At 37.4% G+C, this 22155-nt stretch overlaps 8 protein-coding genes and 1 non-coding gene across 10 annotated transcripts; 4 read left to right on the top strand and 5 right to left on the bottom strand.

The window, feature by feature from the left end:
* The first annotated feature begins 217 nt into the window (after nt 1–217).
* Nucleotides 218–2449, top strand: LOC106423692 (nucleolar protein 58-like). Its single transcript, XM_013864462.3, has 8 exons — nt 218–504; nt 579–668; nt 1289–1348; nt 1455–1494; nt 1585–1678; nt 1829–1888; nt 1968–2059; nt 2166–2449. The coding sequence occupies exons 1-8, from the start codon at nt 383–385 to the stop codon at nt 2253–2255; spliced, it is 648 nt and encodes a 215-aa protein (XP_013719916.2). The 5' UTR covers nt 218–382; the 3' UTR covers nt 2256–2449.
* A 785-nt stretch (nt 2450–3234) lies between these two features.
* On the bottom strand, nt 3235–4616 carry LOC106423691 (30S ribosomal protein S5, chloroplastic-like). The gene is made up of 2 exons (XM_013864461.3): nt 3880–4616; nt 3235–3639 (listed from the first exon to the last, which is right to left on the bottom strand). Exons 1-2 carry the CDS (start codon nt 4536–4538, stop codon nt 3390–3392), a joined length of 909 nt encoding a protein of 302 aa, XP_013719915.2. The 5' UTR covers nt 4539–4616; the 3' UTR covers nt 3235–3389.
* Nucleotides 4617–7604: 2988 nt separating this feature from the next.
* Nucleotides 7605–8511, top strand: LOC106447198 (squamosa promoter-binding-like protein 3). The gene is made up of 2 exons (XM_048778439.1): nt 7605–8174; nt 8261–8511. The coding sequence occupies exons 1-2, from the start codon at nt 7846–7848 to the stop codon at nt 8355–8357; spliced, it is 426 nt and encodes a 141-aa protein (XP_048634396.1). The 5' UTR covers nt 7605–7845; the 3' UTR covers nt 8358–8511.
* A 76-nt stretch (nt 8512–8587) lies between these two features.
* LOC106447196 (mitochondrial arginine transporter BAC1) lies at nt 8588–10449 on the bottom strand. The gene is made up of 8 exons (XM_013889069.3): nt 10266–10449; nt 9928–10017; nt 9739–9840; nt 9560–9664; nt 9377–9475; nt 9107–9295; nt 8936–9034; nt 8588–8852 (listed from the first exon to the last, which is right to left on the bottom strand). The coding sequence occupies exons 1-8, from the start codon at nt 10359–10361 to the stop codon at nt 8718–8720; spliced, it is 915 nt and encodes a 304-aa protein (XP_013744523.2). The 5' UTR covers nt 10362–10449; the 3' UTR covers nt 8588–8717.
* Nucleotides 10450–10498: 49 nt separating this feature from the next.
* On the top strand, nt 10499–10570 carry TRNAK-UUU. The gene has a single exon. It is a non-coding gene; the product is annotated as a tRNA-Lys (tRNA).
* A 1603-nt stretch (nt 10571–12173) lies between these two features.
* On the top strand, nt 12174–13181 carry LOC106447199 (uncharacterized protein At4g28440). The gene is made up of 2 exons (XM_013889070.3): nt 12174–12678; nt 12766–13181. Exons 1-2 carry the CDS (start codon nt 12306–12308, stop codon nt 12951–12953), a joined length of 561 nt encoding a protein of 186 aa, XP_013744524.2. The 5' UTR covers nt 12174–12305; the 3' UTR covers nt 12954–13181.
* A 396-nt stretch (nt 13182–13577) lies between these two features.
* On the bottom strand, nt 13578–14574 carry LOC106450161 (protein E6-like). Its single transcript, NM_001316269.1, is given in 1 exon segment — nt 13578–14574. A coding segment is annotated over 1 exon segment (810 nt). The 5' UTR covers nt 14529–14574; the 3' UTR covers nt 13578–13718.
* A 1984-nt stretch (nt 14575–16558) lies between these two features.
* BNAA04G19880D lies at nt 16559–17266 on the bottom strand. The gene has a single exon (XM_013891818.3). It carries the CDS (start codon nt 17205–17207, stop codon nt 16662–16664), a length of 546 nt encoding a protein of 181 aa, XP_013747272.2. The 5' UTR covers nt 17208–17266; the 3' UTR covers nt 16559–16661.
* A 611-nt stretch (nt 17267–17877) lies between these two features.
* Nucleotides 17878–20894, bottom strand: LOC106447200 (auxin response factor 3-like). Of its 2 annotated transcripts, none has more exons than XM_013889072.3 (10): nt 20318–20894; nt 20135–20191; nt 19873–20061; nt 19707–19791; nt 19540–19630; nt 19306–19470; nt 19100–19219; nt 18944–19019; nt 18702–18852; nt 17878–18620 (listed from the first exon to the last, which is right to left on the bottom strand). In XM_013889072.3, the coding sequence occupies exons 1-10, from the start codon at nt 20633–20635 to the stop codon at nt 18094–18096; spliced, it is 1779 nt and encodes a 592-aa protein (XP_013744526.2). In that variant the 5' UTR covers nt 20636–20894; the 3' UTR covers nt 17878–18093. The 2 variants fall into 2 exon arrangements, with proteins under 2 accessions (XP_013744526.2, XP_013744525.2); XM_013889071.3 differs by having other exon boundaries at nt 17878–18626; nt 20318–20888.
* Between the last annotated feature and the right edge of the window lie 1261 nt (nt 20895–22155).

Here is a 22155-nt window from a genome sequence, read left to right on the forward strand (position 1 = left end):
GGGTATGAATCTGTTTGCAAGTTAGGCCTTTACCCTTTTAACGAAGAAAGTTGACAAAGAAAAAGAAAAAAAAAAAGTAACAGTGACTGTTCATTTCTTGGGCCACAATGAGCCATTAGCCCAAACATAATTTGAAGAATTAGATGCATGAAAATAATATTCAATTCAAAATGTGGAAGAAGAAAAAAACAATTAAAATATTGTTGGGGCACACACTGATCACTGATCAGCTACTAACAATATATCAGTAGACGAGCGCACAAACGAAACTGAATTTCAAAATTCAAATCTAACTGAAATCCACAGGAGAGAGAGCAAAACTCACTCTTAACGATTTCGTCCCATCGTCTCTCTCCACTTCACCTCTCGTCGTTCGTCTGCAATGTCTTCCACCAGAAAGAGCACCAAGAGATCACGCCCCGAGCCGCCGCCGCCGCTTCAATCGCTCAAGAAGCAAGCACCGAATGCAAAACTCAGCGACGATTTGGATCTCGATGTTTCTAGGTTCGTTATCTCCATCTTCCTCTGATTTCATTCTAGATCGTGACTTGAGATTGATTTCCGCTTGGATCGTGCAGCGATCTCAAAGGCATCATGTCGGCGTTGCAGCAAATCAGAGAGAAAGCGCAAGAGGATGGCCGTAAGAAGAAGGAAGAGAGCATCTCCAGGTGATGATCCATCTCTCTCTCTTTCACTACTTAGTTTCTCTCCGCTTTAGTTTGATCATCGAATATATAGAAGATTCAGAGCTCGATTATCTCCATAACGTTCGATTTCATCTACTACGCGCACGATGATATCCTCAGTTTCTCAATCTCGTTCCGATCATATGCATCTTAAATCATTGTTGCTAGCTGCGATCGTTTCTTATGCTTGTTATCGATCTTGGTACATGATTTAGCTAGGCTGATGATCCTTAGGTGTTCGATCGTTTGTTCTAGAGTTTGATTTCGATTGATCTATTGTGAAAGTTGTTGTGATATGCTCGCGGATCATATGAACTTGAACGCAAGTGTTTGATTGGTATCGTTTCATTCGTTTCCAGAATTTTGGAATCGTTTGCTTTCACATATAGAGAGCGTTTGTATCTCTTGTTGATTCCTATCATTGATTGGGTGTCTTGTATTGTGATTTTGTCAATTATTGTTTCAGAACGGCAGAATCACAGTGAGAATTCATGATTTTGATCAGCAGAATCAGTTTTTCTCCATGGTTCTAATGCTTTTTTAAGTGTCGTTAGCTTTGATTGCTGAATCTTGTTTTGAATCTGTGTGCCTCTTTCTGGCAGTGTGTCTACTGAGGTAAAGTTAAAGATCGATGAGCTGAAGTCAAAACTTGAGAAAGAAAGGTAAGGGCTACGTTGCTGAGGATGGATATCTGATCTTATGTGCTTTGTGTTTGGTTTACAAGATAAGAAATGAAAGCGAACTGATGAGTTCTATCCTTGACTGCAGACAAAACTTTGCTAAAGCACTTACAAAGAGTTCAAAGGAGGTTTGAATAACAAAGAACTAAAGATGATATTTAACTTTTTTTAAGGCATTAGAAACGTACAAGGAACTGACGTATGATCCATATTCGCAGTGTGAGAGTCTCTTGAAGGATGAATCAGCCAAATTTGAGGAGCTCCATCACAAGTTCATGAAGGAAAAATCTGATCGTCTACAGTGTCTGAAAGGTTTGCATTCCATTTCCCTCTGGTATTGTTATCTCTGACTCTTAACCTCAGTTAGCGTTTGGTGTCAAAAGTCTATACCACAAAGTTTTATTTCGTTAGCTAAAGTGGGATATTCATATTACTGATATAGAATGTGTTTCTGCTTGCCAGACATTGTTTCCAAGTTTGAGGAGGACAAGGAGAGGCTCTATATGCGATATGAGCAACAAAGTAAGCAACCCTTATAATGAAACCATTGTTATAAGACGGAAACACCTTTACTCACTTCCACATGTAAAATAACGTATAGGGAAGAAGGACAAGACAATGATATCAGACCAGGAGAAGTTCTGCGCGGAAAAGCTTGCTCAATTGGAAGAGTCGCTGAAGACAAAGAAACGGGTAAATAAACAGCCTTACATATAGTTGTTATTATCTCTACCACATATGCTCTCTCTATCTCTCTTTGATTTTGTTATATGATGAACCGTTTATTACTGGGATGTAGGGTGACAAAACGTTCAGCATACTGAGGAAAACTCTCGGCTCTTTTCTGGAGAATGAAGCTTCTGATGAGGAGTTCCCACCTGATGAGTGAATCATCTACGTCTCTTCACTTGACGCTGCAAGAAAGTTAAAACCCCTTTGACTTTGATCCAGCCGGACCTTTCTTTATATATTTTCAAAGCTTTCAATATTATGAACATGAACCTTATTGTCTTCTATTCTATGTTATGGTTTCAAATGAAATATTAATTACACTAGTATCCACCACTAGTTATTGATTTCAAACTAGTATCAGGGTATTTTAATTGTTGGGGGTGTGATTGGTAACAATAGAAAAGCGTATCAAACACTAGCAGTTTCTGGCCGAACTTCTTTACTTTCTTATCATATATCAAACACTAGCCATCTTCCACATTTGATGTGTGTGACATAGAGCGTATCTTTAAGCCAAGTCATGGAGCTTTCTTACAACCTTCAAGTTTTCATTTGATTGTTCTGGTCGCTCTGAAACTAAGAATGCCGCCCAAGGGTACTATTGCCCTCAGTGCAAGTTCTATGTCCATAAGGAATGCGCCGCCTTCAGATAATCCACCTTTCTCCTCTCCCACATCCTCTCAAGCTCCTTAGGTGCTGACCACTTCGTTGTAGTAATGGAAGTTGTTGCTTGTGTGGAGAAACTCTTCAGCTTTTGGTTTGTAGTTGTTCCAACCACTTGTAACTTTAGTTTAGACACGGCTTGCCCCAAAAAAGCAAGAGATTTCAAGCATTGACTACCCAAGAGCCCATGAGCATAGGCTTCACCTCTTGGCCAAACGTGTCTCCTTTCCTTGTCCTTCTCCATGGAGGTCCTTGTGTCATCATATTCAATTTCATGACCCACAGAGACTGCGTTTTCTTTAATTGCCTACTGTGCCATAGTTTCAAATGATTTAATTTAAATACATTATAGCAGGATCCAACTGTCACTCTTTTTTTCTTTCTCATCGACAACATTTGTTATATATGTTGCGGAGACACATCATGCATATCTCAAACACATCTCAGAAACAGATCTAATCCCAGTGGTGAACTTTTAACGAGGAAGAAATGACTGATATTTCAAAATAAACACATTATCTCATGAATTACAGCACGCCTCTTGATTTTACAAGAATCTCATTTCAACATCAGAAAAACAAAGAGGGGTGAAAATGTTATAAAAAAGGGAAGAAGACTGAGTTTCTTTTCACTTCCAGAGCTCTTCCATGGGGATTCCACGCTCGAGAGCAACATCCTTGAACTGTCTCATCTGTTGAACTGCTGCAAGAGTAGCTCTCGCGTTGTTGAGAGCATTGTTGCTTCCCAGCTGTTTCCCCAAAGCATTCTCAACTCCTGCCATCTCTAGCACTATCCTAACCGCTCCTCCAGCAATCACACCTGTACCCGGTGAAGCTGGTCTAAGCATCACCTTAGCCGCTCCGTAGTCTCCCTCTGATCTATATAACCAAAAATCCCATAGCTTAAACACCAAACAAACCATCTATAACATAACCAAACCATAACATACAAGAACCCAACACAGAGACATACACAAACCATGTCTGCTCAATCAAGAAACCCACAATGTTACACACTAAATCTACTTCATTGTCTATTGAGACATTACCATCAACCAAACAAGATTCTTCTAAAGCATAACACAAACACAAACATAAAAAAAATCAAAACTTTATTACCTGTGGGGGAACGTAAGATACTTAGTCATAGGCACTTGAACAATGTTCCTCCTAGCATCAATAGCACTCTTCTGAACAGCCGCAACAACCTCCTTAGCCTTAGCACAACCAACTCCGACATTCCCTTGCTTATCTCCGACAACAACAATCGCCCTAAACTTCAACTGCTTCCCTCCTTTCACAACCTTAGTCACCCTCCTCACCTGCACAACCCTCTCCTCGAACCCATCCCTTATCTTCTCCTTCTTCGGCTTCTGCCCACCGATCCCTCCTCCGCCTTTCTTCATCTTCGAGTCCATCACGTTAACGTCTTTCCCAAGCATGCTCTCCCCGCTGTACGCGGGCCCGTAGAGCTCCTCGTAGGCCGTGGCGATCTCGGCCTCCGTCTCGTCGGCGCCTTCGTCGAAGTACGGCGCGGGGACGAAGCCCTCGGGAGGGGAAGGAGGGTCGAAGACGGCGTTGGCGGTTATCTCGGGGTTTTGGTCCTCGAAGAAGATGGTCTCGGATTGGTCTGAGGAGGAGGCGGCTTTGAGGGGGGTGAGGGTTGTGGGTCGTTTGAGGAAGGAGAAGGAGATGGTGGGTCGAGAGGAGGTGAGGCGGGAGGTTGGGGTGTGGAGGGAGAGAGAGGAAAGAGAGGAGAGAGCTGACGTTGTCGCCATTGGAATGAGGGATGAGGGAAGCAGAGAGTGAAGAAGAGAGGCTTATCCGTAGCAGTAGAAGAAGAAGAAGATTGAAGAGAACTGTTTTTAATTATATCTTTGTTTTCTTACAAATTAGCCCCAATAGTTTAAAACATTAACTTTTGACCCCTTGTTAAGTAACTTTTGGGTCTTTTTGTTCGAAATGGGCTACAAGGAGACAGCCTTTGTTTGTTATATTACTTTTGGCCCATTAAAGGTTTATGCAAAGTTGCAAACACCAATTGGATATCTCTAAGATTAATGATTAAAAATGATTTAGGATAAGGTTCAGGTTAAGGTGAAAGGATGCATACTTGGATCACTAACATTTATAACACAGACGATCAATAAGGAAATTATGTATTATCTACAAGTTGTAGACTACAACCCCCATTTATTGTATACTGTATACAATTTTATTTTATTTTTGGCCTATTAAAGGTTCATGCAAAGTTTTTTTATTAATTCGAAAAATTCAGAGCCTAAATCCATAAGCCCCTTGGACCATGGACATGAGCTGGTTGTTTAATCCTCTTCCCGCAACTGCTGAGATTCGAATTTAGCATCTCTACCCTTTGAAAAGAAGGTTTACCAATAAGTTCATGCAAAGTTGTAAAACCTAATTGGATCTCTAAGACTAATGATTTAGGAGGTTCAGGTTAAAGGATGCATACTTGGATTACTAACATTTATAACACAAAAGATCAATAAGGAGGATCTGTATTATCTGCAAGTTGAAGACTACAACCCCCATTTATTGTATTATTATGTATACAAATATTTTCAAAACTGTATGTTAGTTATATTATTAATTGATGTACTCTTTTTGTATAGATATTTCGAGATAAACTATTAAGCAAAAAATGGAAAATGATTCGTTATTTCTAGAAAATTTAGTTCACACGGCTTCAAAAAAGTTATCTCAGTGTTCCTTTTAGATTTTTAAAAACATTAATTTATAGTATTCACTTCACCTATTCATAATTGATATATTTCAAAGACAGCACATGTTCTTTTTTTTTTGACTAATTTCTTACAGCACATGTTCTTAACACAATACAAATATATTTTTTTGTAATTTTATAATGCCGTCCTCTTGATATATAAGTTTCAACACATTTGATCATGTTTCTTGATCATCTTAAGCCATCTAAGAATAGAGTGATTAGGTCACGTTGCCATGTAACCAAGCTTTGGAAAGATGTTTTTGTGTGTTAAAAAAGGATGTTTTTGTGGGATCGATTCTAGGATGTTTTTGTAGGATCGATTTTAACCTTTCTAAATCACTTTGATAAACAGTAAAATTGAAATAAATATTTAGTAATCCGTGATTTAACCAAACTAAAATACATATGATGATGAAAAAAAACATTCGTCAAAATTGAGCTGCACACAGTTTTAAGCGATTCACCAATGACAACTTAGCACAAAAAGATAACTACACGACCAAAAATAAATGAGTGTACTACAAAAGGCCCCACGTAGAATTCAGAATTAACGTTGCTTGTTGCTGTCACGTGGAAAAGTTAAGGTTCCTCTGCCACTTATCTTATGTATTGTCTACTTCAAAGTGAAAAAAGAAGCACATATTGTTTTTACAAACGTGACTACGTGATAACTACATTGTTCAATGTTATATGAACGTAGTTCTATTTTATGGTCTTCACTAATATAGACTTCATGCATTACCGTTGTCAGCAAAAAGACTTATTCTTGGGTTCACCCCCTAGGGTAAACCTTTAGGTTCACCAACCAATAGGATTGTGTTATTTTATGTTCGAAATCTTTTAAAAAAGGAAACAAAATATTTTTTCAAGCTATAAATTATATTATATTTTTAAAATAGAAAGGTAAAAATAAATAAATTAAAAAAGTAGTAATTAAAAAAATATATTTTTAACGTCTTCAACAAAATACTAAACCCTAAATCCTAATCTCTAATCCCTAAACCCAAAATCCTAAACCCTTGGGTAAAATTTAAATCCTTGGATAAATCCTAAACTTCAAATCAAAAACACTAAACACTCAAGGGTTTAGGGTTTATGGTTTTAAGATTTAGTGTTTTTGATTTAGAGTATGAATTATCCAAGGGTTTAGAGTTTGCCCAAAGGTTTATAGGGTTTAGGGATTAGGATTTACAGTTTAGTGTTTTGCTGATGACGATAAAACTATTTTTTTTTTTAATTTGTTTTTCTCTAACTACTATTTTTTTCTAATTTTTTAACCTTTTTTATTTTAAAAACATAATATATCTTGACAATATTTTGTTTCCTTTTCTAAAAGATATCGGATTTGAAATAATGAAATCCTATTGGTTGGTGAACCTAGAGGTTCACCCTAGGGGGTGAACCCAAGAATAACTCCAGCAAAAATGTAACTATTAAACCAAAAAAAAATGTACCTACAATTTTGTAAACGTAAAAAAGGAAGTTCATGGTAATCTTGATTAGTTTATCCTGTATAAGATGACTTTGATCATCTAATTATATTTAAAAATGAAAGAGACGACGTGTCCGGTCTTGAAGGGTTAGTTTCTATCTCGAACTTTTACTAGACAACATCATCCTTAGGTTATAAAGTATATTTTTTAAAAAAATAGAAGAGAAGGAGAATGAGATGCTGAACAAAAAGATGCCTATAGAATTTACAGGCAGTGCAATAATGTGACCAGCAAATTATTTTCTTCATATGATCCATTATAAATTTATAAGAGTTTGTTTTCTCCTTTACCATTAAATCAAGAGGCTCCACATGCAAATTGTTGCTATTTCATAACCACTTTGGTCCCTTATCTTTATCTTTCATCATATCTAGATTTCTTTTAATAAAGAGATCTAATATATGGGATTATGTAAACTTAATGTGAAGTAATTTCAGACTTAACATTAAACCCTAAGATATTTAGACAATTTACTTGAGTAATTAGTCTTTATAAACTAAGGATGATGTTGATTACTCTCAAATCACTTGTCCACTTGTGTTTGCTTTCTTGTGCTTGTGCATGATAACATACTCTTCAATAGTACATAGGAAGATGCATGGTCATATATATTATATACACAAATTAAAATAATAGATTATTAAAGCTTGATTGTGTGTTTTTTTTACACAAGATGCTGACAAACTTTATACATAGAAGGGAGAAGAAACAAGAAATGGTGAAATTTGTGGTCCAACAACATAGGCACCTTACTTTTGTTTGGGAGGGGGGCCTCTACTTCTCTTCCCATGTCTTCTTCCATCTTTCATGTTTGAGAGAGAGAGAGAGAGAGAGTAGATTCTAAAGATGAGTACGAGAAGAAGTAGAGCGGAAGGGAAGAGGAGTTTAAGAGAAATGAGTGAGGAAGAGGAAGAAGACGAAGAAGATGAGGAGACATTTGAAGGGGAAGAAGATGAAGATACTTCTGAAGAAGAGGCCGTGGAAAAGAAGCAGAAAGGCAAAGCTACCACAAGTAGTAGCAGTGGTACAGGAGCTTGTCAAGTGGAGAGATGTACTGCAGATATGAACAGAGCCAAACAATACCATAAACGACACAGAGTCTGCGAGTTTCATGCCAAAGCTCCTCTTGTTCGGATCTCTGGTCTTTACCAACGTTTCTGCCAACAATGTAGCAGGTAAATAAAACATTTGTCATCAAATAACTGATCTTTAGAACCGAAAACAAGAAGATGATACTTTTTAACTTTGTTTTTTCTTAAAGGTTTCACGAGCTAAGTGAGTTTGATGACACCAAGAGGAGTTGCAGGAGACGCTTGGCTGGACACAATGAGAGAAGGCGTAGAAACACATCTCAATAAAGAAAGACATGTGAAATGGTCTCATGAACTTTAGCCTTTGCTTGCTCTCTTCTGTCAGTCTCTTTGTAATCTCTCTGTTTTCTCCATATTGCTTGTAATCTCTAGCTATCTGCTAAAACTTAAGACATCAATAAATGCATCTTGCCCAAGTAAATGCTTTGAAGGAATATATTTATTCAAGCCAAGATCTGTATATGTTTCACCACCCATTGAGGAGACAGGTAGAAAGCTAACAAAACACAATAATCTGCTAGCAACTTTTGATTTTTGAGATCTGTAGTTCAGTTACAAGAAAGCTCATCAGATTCCTCGCAGTTCTGAGATCTGAAATACATTTATATTCGAATGCTAATACTAATCCTAATCACGTTTGATTCCCAACAATTTCATTGACAACTCCCAAGCCACAATAGCTGCTGCATTAGCAGGGAATGCTCTCACAATGGTTGGACCTAAACCAGCATAGCATCCCTTGACTCCAGCCCTCTTATGAATCTGCAGAGAGATGATTTCAAATTCAAAAAACACTATTCCATTCAAAGAGACAATGCAAAAAAATCAAGATGTCTGTGACTAACTGATCTCAACACTTTGAAAGGATTTGTCTCAGTAGCTTTGTCTGGAGAGGTCTGAATAATGGTTTTTGCTACATCAAAAGGCAAAACAGCTGACCAGCACTGTAACGTAGAAACAGCATTAGTTCGATATCCAATTAGTTCATGAAACACAATAGAAAGAAAGATGCTTACAGCAATGCCTCCAAGGCCACCAGTGAGAACACCTATCCCCATATCAACCAAGTAACCATCTTTCAACTTAGAACCCTCCAACCTCGAGTGGATGTGATAACGTAAGTACTCATAGACAGTAAAAAAGACAGCATTTCCAGCACATTCTCTTAATAATGTTGCTGAGCCACCTCGAAAAATACCTGTTACCTGAAAAGATAATCCCAATCAAAACCTTATATGTTTCGGTTCTATGTATAGCATTTTAGCAAACGAGAGTTTCTTTCTCACCCCTTCGTTTTTAACGGTCTGAACAGCACAATCAAGAGGACTGTTGTATCTACGGAAGTTGGGAACCAAAGAATCAGTGCCTTGGATCTGCATTCTACACTGAAGAAAAACAACCAATGTCCTCAAAAACTCCAAGGAAGCCTATCAATGATATAAAATTGAACAGGACTAATCATAGCTCACCTTGACTAGCTCTGTTGGACATAATACAAAACTAATAATAGCTCCACCAAACATAGCAGATGGAACAATTATCTCTGGTCGTGGCCCATCATCTGGTAAACTTCCCTTTACAATAAAACAAAGGAAGAAATTAAAATACTTTGAATACAGTGAAAGATCATTGTGCCTGCAAAGTTTACCCGCAAGAAGAGCTTAGCCTGGGAGTATATTCCAAACATCAGTGAGCTTTCAAAGGCCATTCCAAGAAACGAAGATGTTGCTCCTCTGTAAAGTCCTTTCACCTAAATATCATTTTAAGTCAGTAACAAAAGGAAAATGAGTGAAGGAAAGAGACATAATATATAACAAGAGAGTGAAGGGAAACATACTCCTTCGGTTTGGAGGATCCTTGAAGCACAATGCAGACCGTTTTTGTATCTGAGACCTTCCACATCTGTGTTATGTTTCTGAAGTTTCACCTGACACAAGACACAAAACACCCCACAAAGAATCAATCTTTATCTCCTAAAGAGAAACAGGTTAAGAAGCTAATCCAGTGATCATAAAACTATGGAGAAATGGTTTTAAGCTAAACAAAAAATAGTTTTTATTCCTAAAAATGCATCCGTAATAAGACAAAACCACATGAGCACGTAATTGGTCTAAACACAGATGTGAAGAAAGAAAGAAAAAAATCGAAATTGGGGATTTTGTAGAGAGAGATTACCTTGACGGTATCGAAAGGGTGGCCGACGGCGACTGTGGCGAGACCAGCATTCATTCCGGCGATGTATTCCTTGTAAAACCCTAAACCCTCTCCCATCGTCGTCGTCTTCCTCCTCCTCTCTCCCACCACGCCCCCGACCAGAAAAAGAAGACTTCACTATTGTGTTTTGTCCTTGTTTTCTAAACGGTTTATTACCGTTTATTATTGTTAACGGACAAACAACAATACAAACAGCCGTCTTAGCTCAGTGGTAGAGCGCGTGACTTTTAATCCCGTGGCCGAGGGTTCGATCCCCTCAGACGGCGTATAAATTTTTCCAGTCATTGTGCATCCCTGCAAGAACATGTAAGTAAGAATTTTTTTTTTTTTTTTTAACTTTTCTTTCCCTTTTCCCCTTCATCTGCTTCCAAAGCAACCACCAAATACGATTAATATCAATATCATATAGGACCCCCCCTAGCACATTATTTCTATAAAGTTACAAACAAATGAAAAATTAAATCAATATCTTTCTTTCTTCTTTTTTGGGTCAAATCAGTTATCTTTCTAATCATGAAAAAAACTGTTTAAAACATAAACCAAACTTCAAAGAGTTCTAAATTATAACCGATAGTTCCAACTTCCAACCTTGTTCCATTATTGGTAAAGTATAAGAATGGAGATCCAACAAAATTAGGTGCCAAGGTACAAGAGTACCATCAGCTTGTGCCCATGCCACCGAAGTATGTGTGGCATTTGATTTGAATGAGGGTTTATACCGTGCTTTTTCGACATAGCCCTGCAAATGAACAGAAGAGTTTTCAGATTAATGCAATACTTTGACTACTTAGGTTCTTAACTGCTGAAGTGTCTAAGATCAAACTCAGCTCCACAACCACAAGCTTCCCAATCTTAGGTGAAGACATACTAAGTTATTGGATTATGTGTCAGTCGGCACCTGCTTGAACTGGACATCACCACTGACTATCTTTTCAGTAGCCCTTTTCACTACCATGTATGTTATGTACATCTTTGGTAAGATTGCCTTCACGCCACAACGGTTTCAAAATTTCTTTAATGGTTGCAGTCCGGAATCGTCTCATTACTTTGGTTCCTCTGTCTGACATCACTTCACCATCTATCTCATATGATTTCAACACCTTTTGTTGTGATGACCCATCAATACTTGGTGTAATTTCGTACTGGGCATAATCAGATGCTACTTGTAGTTACCTCATATCCAGTGTTGGTGTCAACAAACAATAAATTGTTCATAATTTTTTTGACATCATATTTGTTCATATATATTGGTGATGATTGGTTGACCTTTAATTTAAGACTTTAGCTTTATTTATTTTTAAATCAATAATCCTAATCAATCATGATGTAGATTTAATATTAAAATTAAAGTTTTATTACCGTATCTACAATTTTTTTTTTCTTTGTTTATATTTCACTTTTTTTATTAAAGCAACTATTAAAGTGCGTTAGGGATTGTAGTATTTTTTTACAAAAAAAAATATAAAGCTACAACAATAACAAAATACAGTCTAAATCACACAACTATATTTTTACATCTACATTCCAACCAAATATTCCCATTATCAAACAATATATTGGCTCTGAATGGTAATGTACGGGACAACCGCGGGATAAGTGTTGTACAGTTCAAATAGTAACAAAAATATATAAGTATATAAATATATGTAAAGATTTTTGTTATTATTTACGGGGTGTACGGACCGTCGACTACCATTAGAAACTATTGTTTAGAAAAACTGGAATAAAAATGACCCAAAGCCCGTATCACTCAGGCTCATATATCAGTGGGCCAATTTAATTCGAAAAGAATCTCTTTTCGTTCTGTATGACGTGGACGCCTCGACTGCCATCATTTTCATTTTTTTTAAGAAAAAAAAAATAGTAAAATTCCACTAAAGGAATCAAAAGTTTCATAAGTCTTCTCGTTCCCTAGGGCTTTCTTCTACAGATCAAAACATTCGTATCAATCAATCTCTAGAGATAACACACATTCTCCATTACCTTTCTTCTTCACTCCTCATGGCATCAAACCCCACCGACAACTCTCAGCAAAGACCCCGCCACAGAAACGGACCTCCTCCGCCGCGCCGACAGGGAAGAAACCCGCCGCCGCCGCAGCCTCGGTATCAGCCCCAACAGCACCAGTCGACGACGACGACGGCGACGGCTCATACTCCTCAGGAGAAGAAGAAACCAGTCTTCGTCAAAGTCGATCAGCTCAAACCAGGCACGAGCGGACACACCCTGACCGTCAAAGTCGTCAGCCAAACCTCCGTTCCTCAGAAACCAAACGCCGCTTCTTCTTCTTCTCACCTCCGACCTAATCGAATCTCCGAGTGCCTCATCGGAGACGAAACCGCTTCCATCCTCTTCACCGCTCGCAACGATCAAGGTCAGACCTTTTGATCTGATGGGTTTACTCAAAGTTGATGACTTTACTGTTTTTGATACTAAAGTTTCTGTCTTTGTGGTGGTTTAGTTGAATTGATGAAGCCAGGAGCTACTGTGAATCTCCGGAACGCGAAGATCGATATGTTCAAGGGGTCGATGAGGCTTGCTGTTGACAAATGGGGTCGTATTGAGGTTACGGAGCCTGTTGAAATGGTTGTTAAAGAGGATAACAATCTGTCTCTTGTGGAGTATGAGCTCGTCAATGTTGAGGAATGATCTCTCTGTGTCTGTCTGATGGGGGTATGTATGTATCAAAGCGCCACAATGGGTTTTGTTTTGTGGTTATGTATGGGGGGAGGAATGAAGAAAAGGTGGGGAGATTATGTTTTATCTTATGACAGTTGCAAGTTTGCTATGTTGATCTTGGGTTTTGGATGCTTTTGTAACCTCTTTATCTGTTTTTGTATGGTTATTGAACAGAGAGGTTAATGAAAAACTTGGTAATGGAAGAGTTTTGTGTGCGCATTATATTATTGTCTTGCCAACATCCATAAAAGAAAGAAAGCTTGAATTGGGTTTTAAGCGGTCTTCTGAATCTTGGGTTACACCAAATGTTCTTAGAACAAGATGATTTCAGCATAACATTATTATCTTACCAACGTCCATATCTCACTTTCTTTCTTTTTACTGAACTAATCGTTTAGGTTAAAAGCAGATCTTATGACCTAAGAATAAACATGACTCCAATAACTGTCACTTAAGAATAAACCCCACTCACTTCGTCATCTTGCCTTAAACTGCATCCATCCCTGCACTCTCCGTTTGAAAATCCTCAGGTATCATCGATGATATATTAGGAAACAGAACATATCATTATGATTGAACCAAACACAAGAAAATTAACTTAAAAGCATTATATATCTTTATTCTTCCAACTTTATATGCAAACGATTAATAGTTTCACTTATAAACCATCATAACTTATATTAGTTTAAAAAAAACAAATTTGAAAATATTTAATATGATTTGTTCTCCGCGTGTTCATGGACTGAACTGATCTCCTTGTCCTTCCCCAAACATCTCGGACCGTTCGTTCATCATGTTCTTGGAACTGTATGAATTCTTTAAGCTCGAGTCTTCATTGTAATTGGTGGGGTTGTCGTTGTAGTAATGCTTCTGGTAGAAACGGCCGTGGTTTCTGTCGTCATCAAGGTCATAGTAGTACTTACCGTTGGCCATGAACCTCGTGTCGCTCATCCCTTGTCTCTCCACGTTGTTTCTATAACCCGTGTACGCCTCCTTCTCTCTCTTCTCTGGGCCGTAACCATTAGAGTTTTCGTAGTAGCTCTTATCGCTCATCCTCTGTCTCTCCACGTTGTTGCCATAACCCTTGTACGCCTCCTCCTCTCTATTCTTTGGCCCGTAGCCATTGGAGTTTTCGTAGTAGCTTGAGTCCTTGTTGTTCTCGTTGTAACTCTCGGTCATCTTAGGATAGTTCTCTTCATATGTCTTGTAAGATTCTTGGGCTTGGCTTAGGCTCGGGGTTGAGAAAGAGTCGTCGTAGTTAACGTTCTCGTCGTATTTTTTGTTATTAAACTGATCTTCATTGTTGTTGTAGGTTGTTTCTTGACCGTACAAGCCGTATCCGTTTTTGGACTGGGGCATAAAGGGAGGGTTCTGGTCGTCTTGCTCGCTCGTCTCGTTGGTTTGGAGATTATTAGGGTTTTGTTCTTTGGGGTACTCTCTCTGGAACTTACCAAAGGAATAGCTGTCTCTTGCATTGATTTGAGTGGAGAAAAGAAGAAGTATTAAGAACAAGAAGAAGAGTCTTGATCTAGTGGAGAAAGCCATGATGGTGTGAGTGTTGTGGGTTTGTGAGAGTAAGTGGGAGTGTCTATATATAGGAGAATAGGAGATATTAGATGTTTATCATTTTGATTAACTTAACTCCTTTAACATATATATAGACTGTAAATGGTTTGGTGGAAATAAGGAGTGAATTGGTGATAATGGTTAATGTTGGTCTCCATATGGATGAGATGTGTTTCAAAGAAATGGCTCCACTTTTTGGGGCTATATGGTTATTATATCCCAATATATGGTAACTAAGAAAACCTTTAATTACATTAAATATTAGTATACCTAACACTGTGTGTGAGATGAAAAATGTGTATTTCTTGTGTGTAGTTTTGTTAAAAGAGTTATGGATAGTGATCAGTCCTCCATGCTTTAAAAGAATATGGGGCTGGAGACACTAAGAGTCTAAGATACTCACACGCTGCAAGATAATAGGAAAATGTATTCCCTTGACGATCAACATACAAAACCTACATGGATCAGGAAAAAAATTCTTACCAAATTAATACGAAAATAGCTTTTTGAGAAAAAGAGTATGCCATGAGAAGTTTACCAGAGCTTAGAATGTGATCAATTAGGGGATCACCATATTTAATTAGGTTTTGAATGGTTACGTACGTCATATACAATGAAACGGACAGAAAGTACTAAAAACGACAACACAATTGTGTTTTGTGTATGTATTATACATCTGGTAACCATGTGGGACTTTAGTGTGTCAAATGCTCTAATAAAATTCGGTGCGAAGCCATCGTAAATGTTCTCTCAATTTTGCTACGTATCAGTGTTTGTTTCCATGCATTTAAGAGATGAAAACCGTACTGCTTCCTTCAATTGCAGTATTAAAATGTAGTATTAATTTCACGTACTCTAGAGAAGAAGAAAGTTTGTTGACATAATGAACGATCAAATAAAGATTAGTTCAAATAAATAAATAAATTAGGTAGGTCGCTAGCCACTAAATATCTTGACCACCGAATGCTTACTAACTCTTATCAGTCATACTTGTGTGTTTCATAATTAGGATTTAGGATCACAACACAATTAACAAACAAAAAACTAAAAATATGCAGTTGCACATCCACAAACAAAATCATCAAAAACATTAAAATCCATGATTACAAATGAACAAGCCGCTTAGATTATACAAAATATCACCCACCCTATATTTTTCCAAAGCGAAAGATTTGTTTATCAAATGTTTTTTTTTATATTCAATACTTAAGAAACTATTGGTCTGGTTCTCACGTTAACAATATGCGTGATGAATGATGATCCATAAATCGTTCGTAGTTTTTCAAACTTTTACCTAAAACAAACAAATGCTATAATTATTTCAAACAACATTTGACTTCTGTGACTTTGAGTATGGGAGAGTTGGTACTCTCTTTTCAAACAATATCTAAGATAGATCTCAACTGCCGAAAACACGAAAAAAATAATTAACGCCTCCATGATCTTTTGAAATCAAGAAAATAGATTATCTCCACATTTGTTAGATTTGTCAAAGTAGTGTTACTGTGTTAGTGATTAAAGCATGACTTGCGGTTGGAACTAACGAATGAGGGGTCGGTAAGTTTAATTAAGAGACAATGAATGATATAGACCATCGACCCATGAAAACACTAATCCTCGCAGCAACCAAACATTTATACTAACAACAACGTATAACTACACTATACAACTTTCACAAACACATTACATAGAAAACTTTTCTTCTTGACGTGAAATCCAAATAAAGATTGGAATAAGTGATCTGACACTAGTACAAGAACTTATAGGGATGGATAAACATATAATGCCATGCCGGTAAATGGAAATTCAATAACTATTACTATTTGTAAATATACAAGAGTACGTAATAATTGTATCAAAAATTTAAATTTTTTTAAATTTGGAAAATAATTTAATTTTTATTAAATAATAAGTATATAATGTTTTTAGTTTTAAAATGCAAAAGCAAACTGGTTTTCTTGGAGTTATAGATCTCTGGTAACTTTGTGGACGACAGACGATCATAGTAGTAGTGTAATTGAGTTTTTGTCTGAATCCATTCATTTAATTTCTTCAATACAAAAAAACACAACATCTTTGCTTTCTCGTACAGAGACAAAGATTAAAGTCCAACTACTCGGGAATAGGATCCCACAACAAGAGAGTAAACAGAAGCAGATTCGGAACCAAAAGAGGAATCAAAGGATTCACTTCGCTCACCAGCTTCTTCCTCCTCAGCCTCTTCCTCACATACACTCTCCTCTCCTCTCTTCCCCACTTTCCTTCCTCCACTCCGGCGGCCATAACCGCCGGCAACGGCTGATAAAACGGGCAATTCGACCTCCACGAGGTATCAGGAAGCCCGAATCTCGATGCCCTTTTGAGGAACTGAGAAACCCACCATTGACGGAGATGCGCTCCAGGAGAGTGGCAGAGGATCGGAGGGTAATCCCACGAGAGGTAGCATGGGACTAGCGTTCCGATGAGGAATTGGGAGTGGAGAGATGGTTTCGTTGTTGGGTGTGTGAGGATGTGAGTTACGGCTTGTAGTCTCTGTTCCCATGTCGTCTCCTCCATTGTCTTTTGTGTTTTTTTTTTGGTTTGGATTAGGATCGAGAGGCAGAGAGACAAGATTGTTGGTGTTGCTGTCTTGTTGGGTTTCTTCCGGTTCAGTGACATATTTACAAATTAAACCGGAAATAACCACGGAGATAACAGATAATAATATAATATTACCAGCCCAATTCTTGAACTACACCAATTTTTTTTTCTTGTTCATTTCTCTTCCATCTCTTTTATAAAGATTCCAATTGTTATTTCAAACTAACTAAGGTTAGGCATTCGATAGACCATTCAACTAGATATCGGATTTTTGGGTTTATGAATTTTAGACTCACTTAAATATTATAAAATTTTGGTTTGAGTTTTATTTGGGTTCAGTAACATTTAGTAAGATTCGATTCGGGTTTGTATAAATATTTTAGATAATTATTCTAAATTGAGTTTGAATTTAGTATGTACATTTTGGGTATTTATTTGGAAATGAATTCGGGTTTGGTATGAACATTTTTCTATAATTTAAAAACTTTTAGGTTTGTCGAATATTTATTCGGGTTTCAGTTCGGTTTGGATAAACCCCATAAAACAAAATTCATTTGGTATTATCAGATTCAGTTGGATACAGATTCATTTTTATCAAATCAGTTCTGGTTCAGATTTTAGAATTTGATTTATTTGCTATCCCTAGTTCAAACCATACGCTACCTAAAGATCTCAGTTTTAGAAACCAAATCAGAAGTTAACCATCAAAAGGAGAGAAACATAATTTAGGGAAAAAGTAAACACTATAAACACCGAACCAGAAACGTCAATTAAAGAAAATACTTTTCAAGAAAAACTTCAACCTAAAAACCATTCTTGCAAGGAAGCTACAAAGTTTACAAAAGTCATCAACCTGTGACATCCGAAATTTAGCTACCAAGTCATCTTCAAAATAAAACCAACTAAAAAATACACACTTACTTAAGCCGCAAGAAAACAAACACACATAAACCAAAGTACACCACTAGAGAGCAATGTCTAGCAACATATCTCTCATGCCATAAATGCCCCTTCCCTGTGAATGATGATTGCTTTGAACACCAGAAACACCTTTTTGCCCTTCAACACAAGGCACAACCATCGCAGTGGACTCATCCCTCAGTGGGAAACCAAACAGCCTGCACCTGCTGCCAGAACCTCCCTGGTGTTCTTCCAGACGCCCATTGGGACGGTTCGAGTTGGTTATCAAGACGGAAGACGGTGATGATGAGACGTGGACTAAAGATGGCGGTAGGAAACGGCTACTAAAGTTCCCCTGGCTCAACCCGTGCTGCTGATGAGCGGTCATTGAGTAGGCGGGAACTGTTTCTTGACCTTGCAAGACCTTATGGAACCCATAAGAGTCACCGAACTCCGTTCCTTTGAACCGGCCTCTCCTGGCCCCGGCACCACCATCCGAAGAGGTGTTGATGAAACCCGGAAATTTTTCTTGACCTTGCAAGACCCTCTGGAATCTTAGAGATTCCTCAAAGTCTGTGGCGTGGATCCCCTCTGAAGCAGTAGCCAATGAAAACGTCAAACAAGAGGCTAGAGAAGATTATTTAAGCTGTTAGAACTGAGATGTGTAATTACCAGAGACAGGAATGTCAGGAAAGCCAATCCTGCTTCTCTTAGGACCTGTTGTCATGAAGCTGCCTGAACTGGAGATTGAACCAGACGGTTCAATCTCCCATGGCGAGACGCGCTGTTGATGCCTGTTTGCCTCATTGTCGTCCCACCTTACCTGAATAATGACGTCAAAACATAGTTTCAGTGGTCATCTCTCAAAGACTCAAACCAAAGTGACATTTAAAAGATCATGTTATATATCTTACTATAAGGCATCTCCATTTAGAACCAGGCCACCTGATAGGATCCAAGTCGCTGATTCCAGTTATAATCCCAAGGGATCTGACAAAACAGGCAAAACGTTTTTATAAATATGGGCAAATAAAAAAAACTCAGGTGGTGTGAAGTTCTCTTGAGGCAACCTTCTCTCAGAGGCATCTTCAGACTCAACCCTGGCTTTGAATCTCATACCGATACAAAATGGATAGTCAACAATCTTCAAGAACTTCTTTGCAGGTACTATGAAGTTTGACCAGCTTGCCCTGCAAAAGGTTTTTACCAATTGCAATTCCTTTAGACAAGTATCAGTGCAAACATCATATAGATATAGTATGAGCTAAGGGCTTACTTGGGGTTGTAGTAAATGTTGAAAGCGCTGTTGGTAGATATGGCATGAGCTACTTCAGAGAAATTGTTGTGATTCGTATTTTGATTATACTGAGCTGAGAAAGCAGAAGCGCCTTCAAATTGAGAAGCTCTTCTAACTCCCAAACGCAGTTTGCCATCATCACCTCTAAATTAAAGAATACTATATCACAAAACCCTCTTAACAATTATAACAGTCCAAAGTTTTTCTTATTACCTGAGGAAAAGGACAGCATCTCCAGAGACAAGCTTCTTCTTGTTCACAAACCCACTCCACCCTGTAGTCAGCAAATGCCTCCTAGGTTGCCCTAAAAACACACTCAAACCATTAAAAAATATTTCATCTACTAACCATAAAGCAACACAATTGGCAACAAGTTTTACCTCGATAAATGTGGCGAAAACGCCACTCCAGGCCATGAAGATCCCTGGCAAGAAGCTCCTGAGATGGCCGTGGCTTGCTATAGTCCTACATTATGGAGTTAACCAACTTACTAAGAGCTTATAGGCGAGTAATGTTTTTTAGTATTGGAGGAGTGGAGAAGTGTACCAGAGGAGGGAAGCAATCCTCAGCAGCACGGCGAGGAACAGAGAAGCCTCCATGAGTGCTTGTATCAGAAGCAGTGAGGGTTTTGCAAAACATGTGAGGAGTATTAGACCTCTTAACCACTTCATAATCTTCCTGATCTCCACCATCAACAACATCTATAACTCCCTCACGCAATTTCCTCTCAATGTCCTATAACAATCATCTCAAATCTATAAGCTACAGTTACTGTTCCAAGACTCACAGCTAAAAGAAAGGCACTCACCTCAGACTCAGGAAGAAGAGAGACTTGAGCATACACTTCATCAGTATCTGTCTCTGCCTATCAAAATCAAACCACAACAAAACGTAAAGGTACAGACTTTACTCAAATGGAGCAAAAGGGTTCCTTTATCTCAACTCAATAAACAAAGTAAACAGACAGGAAGAGGTTGTTATAAAGACATACATGAAGCTTAACATCGAGAATACGACAGAACACGTGAGGAGGCAACCCGTAAATCGCGGCGGAGAAACCGGGGGCTTGTTGTTCCAAATGTCCCTGAGGGAAATACAAAACAAGGCTTCCTCTTTTGGGGAGAGAGATGAGGGGTCCAGCGCAAGCGTGCCACAGCTCCAAACAAACACCAGACGAGCTCGAAGAAGACGAAGAACCATTGGCTACAAACGCTGAGGAAGACGAAATGGAAGGAGAGAGAGACCCAGAAGCCGAAGAGAGCGTTTCGTCTTCTTCCTCCGTCACGTTCAGATCGATTAAGCCACCCATTAGAGAGATAAAGGTAAGAGCTTTATTCAGAGGAGGAGTTGTTTCTTCATGACTTGGGGAAGAGAAGAGAGAGCACACAGTGATGAGACTTTAAGACAAAGGGTTTTCCATAAAAAGCCCAAGATTTTTGATTAAACTACAGAAACTAAAAATAATTAAAGTTTTGATTTTTATGACAAATGTTAAAGAGGAGAGAGGGGTCAGAACAGAGTGCTCTCTGTAACAGTGGTCTCTGCTGCTACGTCTGGTGTCACTGATGTGTGTGTGGCTTTATGACCTTTTGTGCGTGGATGGATTAGATTTTTTTTTGGTTAGATTGTTTTCTTTTATTTTTTTTTATGTTGTACACAACAGTTTCTTGCTTAATACTATTGGACTTTGACAAACGTACTTTACACAGTGATTTTTTTATTACAAGAATAATGATTGCGAGAATAAGAGGAACTAGGATAAGACCCGCGCCTTGCGCGGGATTAAGTTATTATTTTTATTATATTTTGGAGAATGAAACAATAGTTTGCCTTCATTTGAATTACGGGTGTTCAATCCGGATATCGGGTTGGTTTTGGTTCGGTTCGGTTTTTTTCGGTATTTGGTTAGTAAAATATAACTAATATTCTAAATCCATATTTACTTTGACTTTAGTCTTTCACATACTTTTGAAAGATTTCAACTGGACGACTAAATTGATCAGCCAATCTTGTTGCTTTAAATCATTAGTGTTTATATATATATATATTATTTAGTTTGAATATTTATTAAATAAAAATTCATATGCGTTATATTTTATGATCATTTGTAACTTATTATAACAAAAAAATAATCTATTGATCACAAAATTTTCAGAGTGGGAATATTCAAATTTCTAAATAATATATAGACGTTTTGAAAAATTCAAATATAGCATATAAGAAAAAATATAAATGTTTTTATTATATATTTAATGTGATTTTTAATATCTTTCAATAATATAAAATTAAAAAAAAAGAACTAAGATACCAAAATTGTTATCAAATATTTATTATTCATAATAATTAATTTTCATATATACGTTAATCATATTAGGTAATTTCGTAGCTTCTAATTAAGGAAAGTGCAAAAAACATTTTGGTAGATTATTTATCAATTCGATAGTTAGTTTAATAAAAAATATAATGTAAGTTAAGATGGACAAACCTATTTTTCTAAGAATAGTATATTTTATATAGTCATTTATTAAATGAGAATTTATAATCATACATCTCTATCAAAATAAGATAAGTCGAATGTGTCCATTAAAAAATATAATGTAAGTTAAGATGGACAAACCTATTTTATATATATTTATGTATCTAACAACATATAAAAATCGAATGTGGACCTACTTATTTTTCAATTGAATGTAATTGACTACCTAATTGAGTGCCACCTATGCATTGGGGCCTCTTTTAATTAATACAAAATTGAGGTTACATCTTTTCAAATGTTCTTCAATTAATATATAAGGGATAATGGCTTAGCTAACTTCTTTTAATGAGTTT

Source organism: Brassica napus, chromosome A4 (assembly GCF_020379485.1).
Source record: "Brassica napus cultivar Da-Ae chromosome A4, Da-Ae, whole genome shotgun sequence".
Classification (NCBI taxonomy): domain Eukaryota; kingdom Viridiplantae; phylum Streptophyta; class Magnoliopsida; order Brassicales; family Brassicaceae; genus Brassica; species Brassica napus.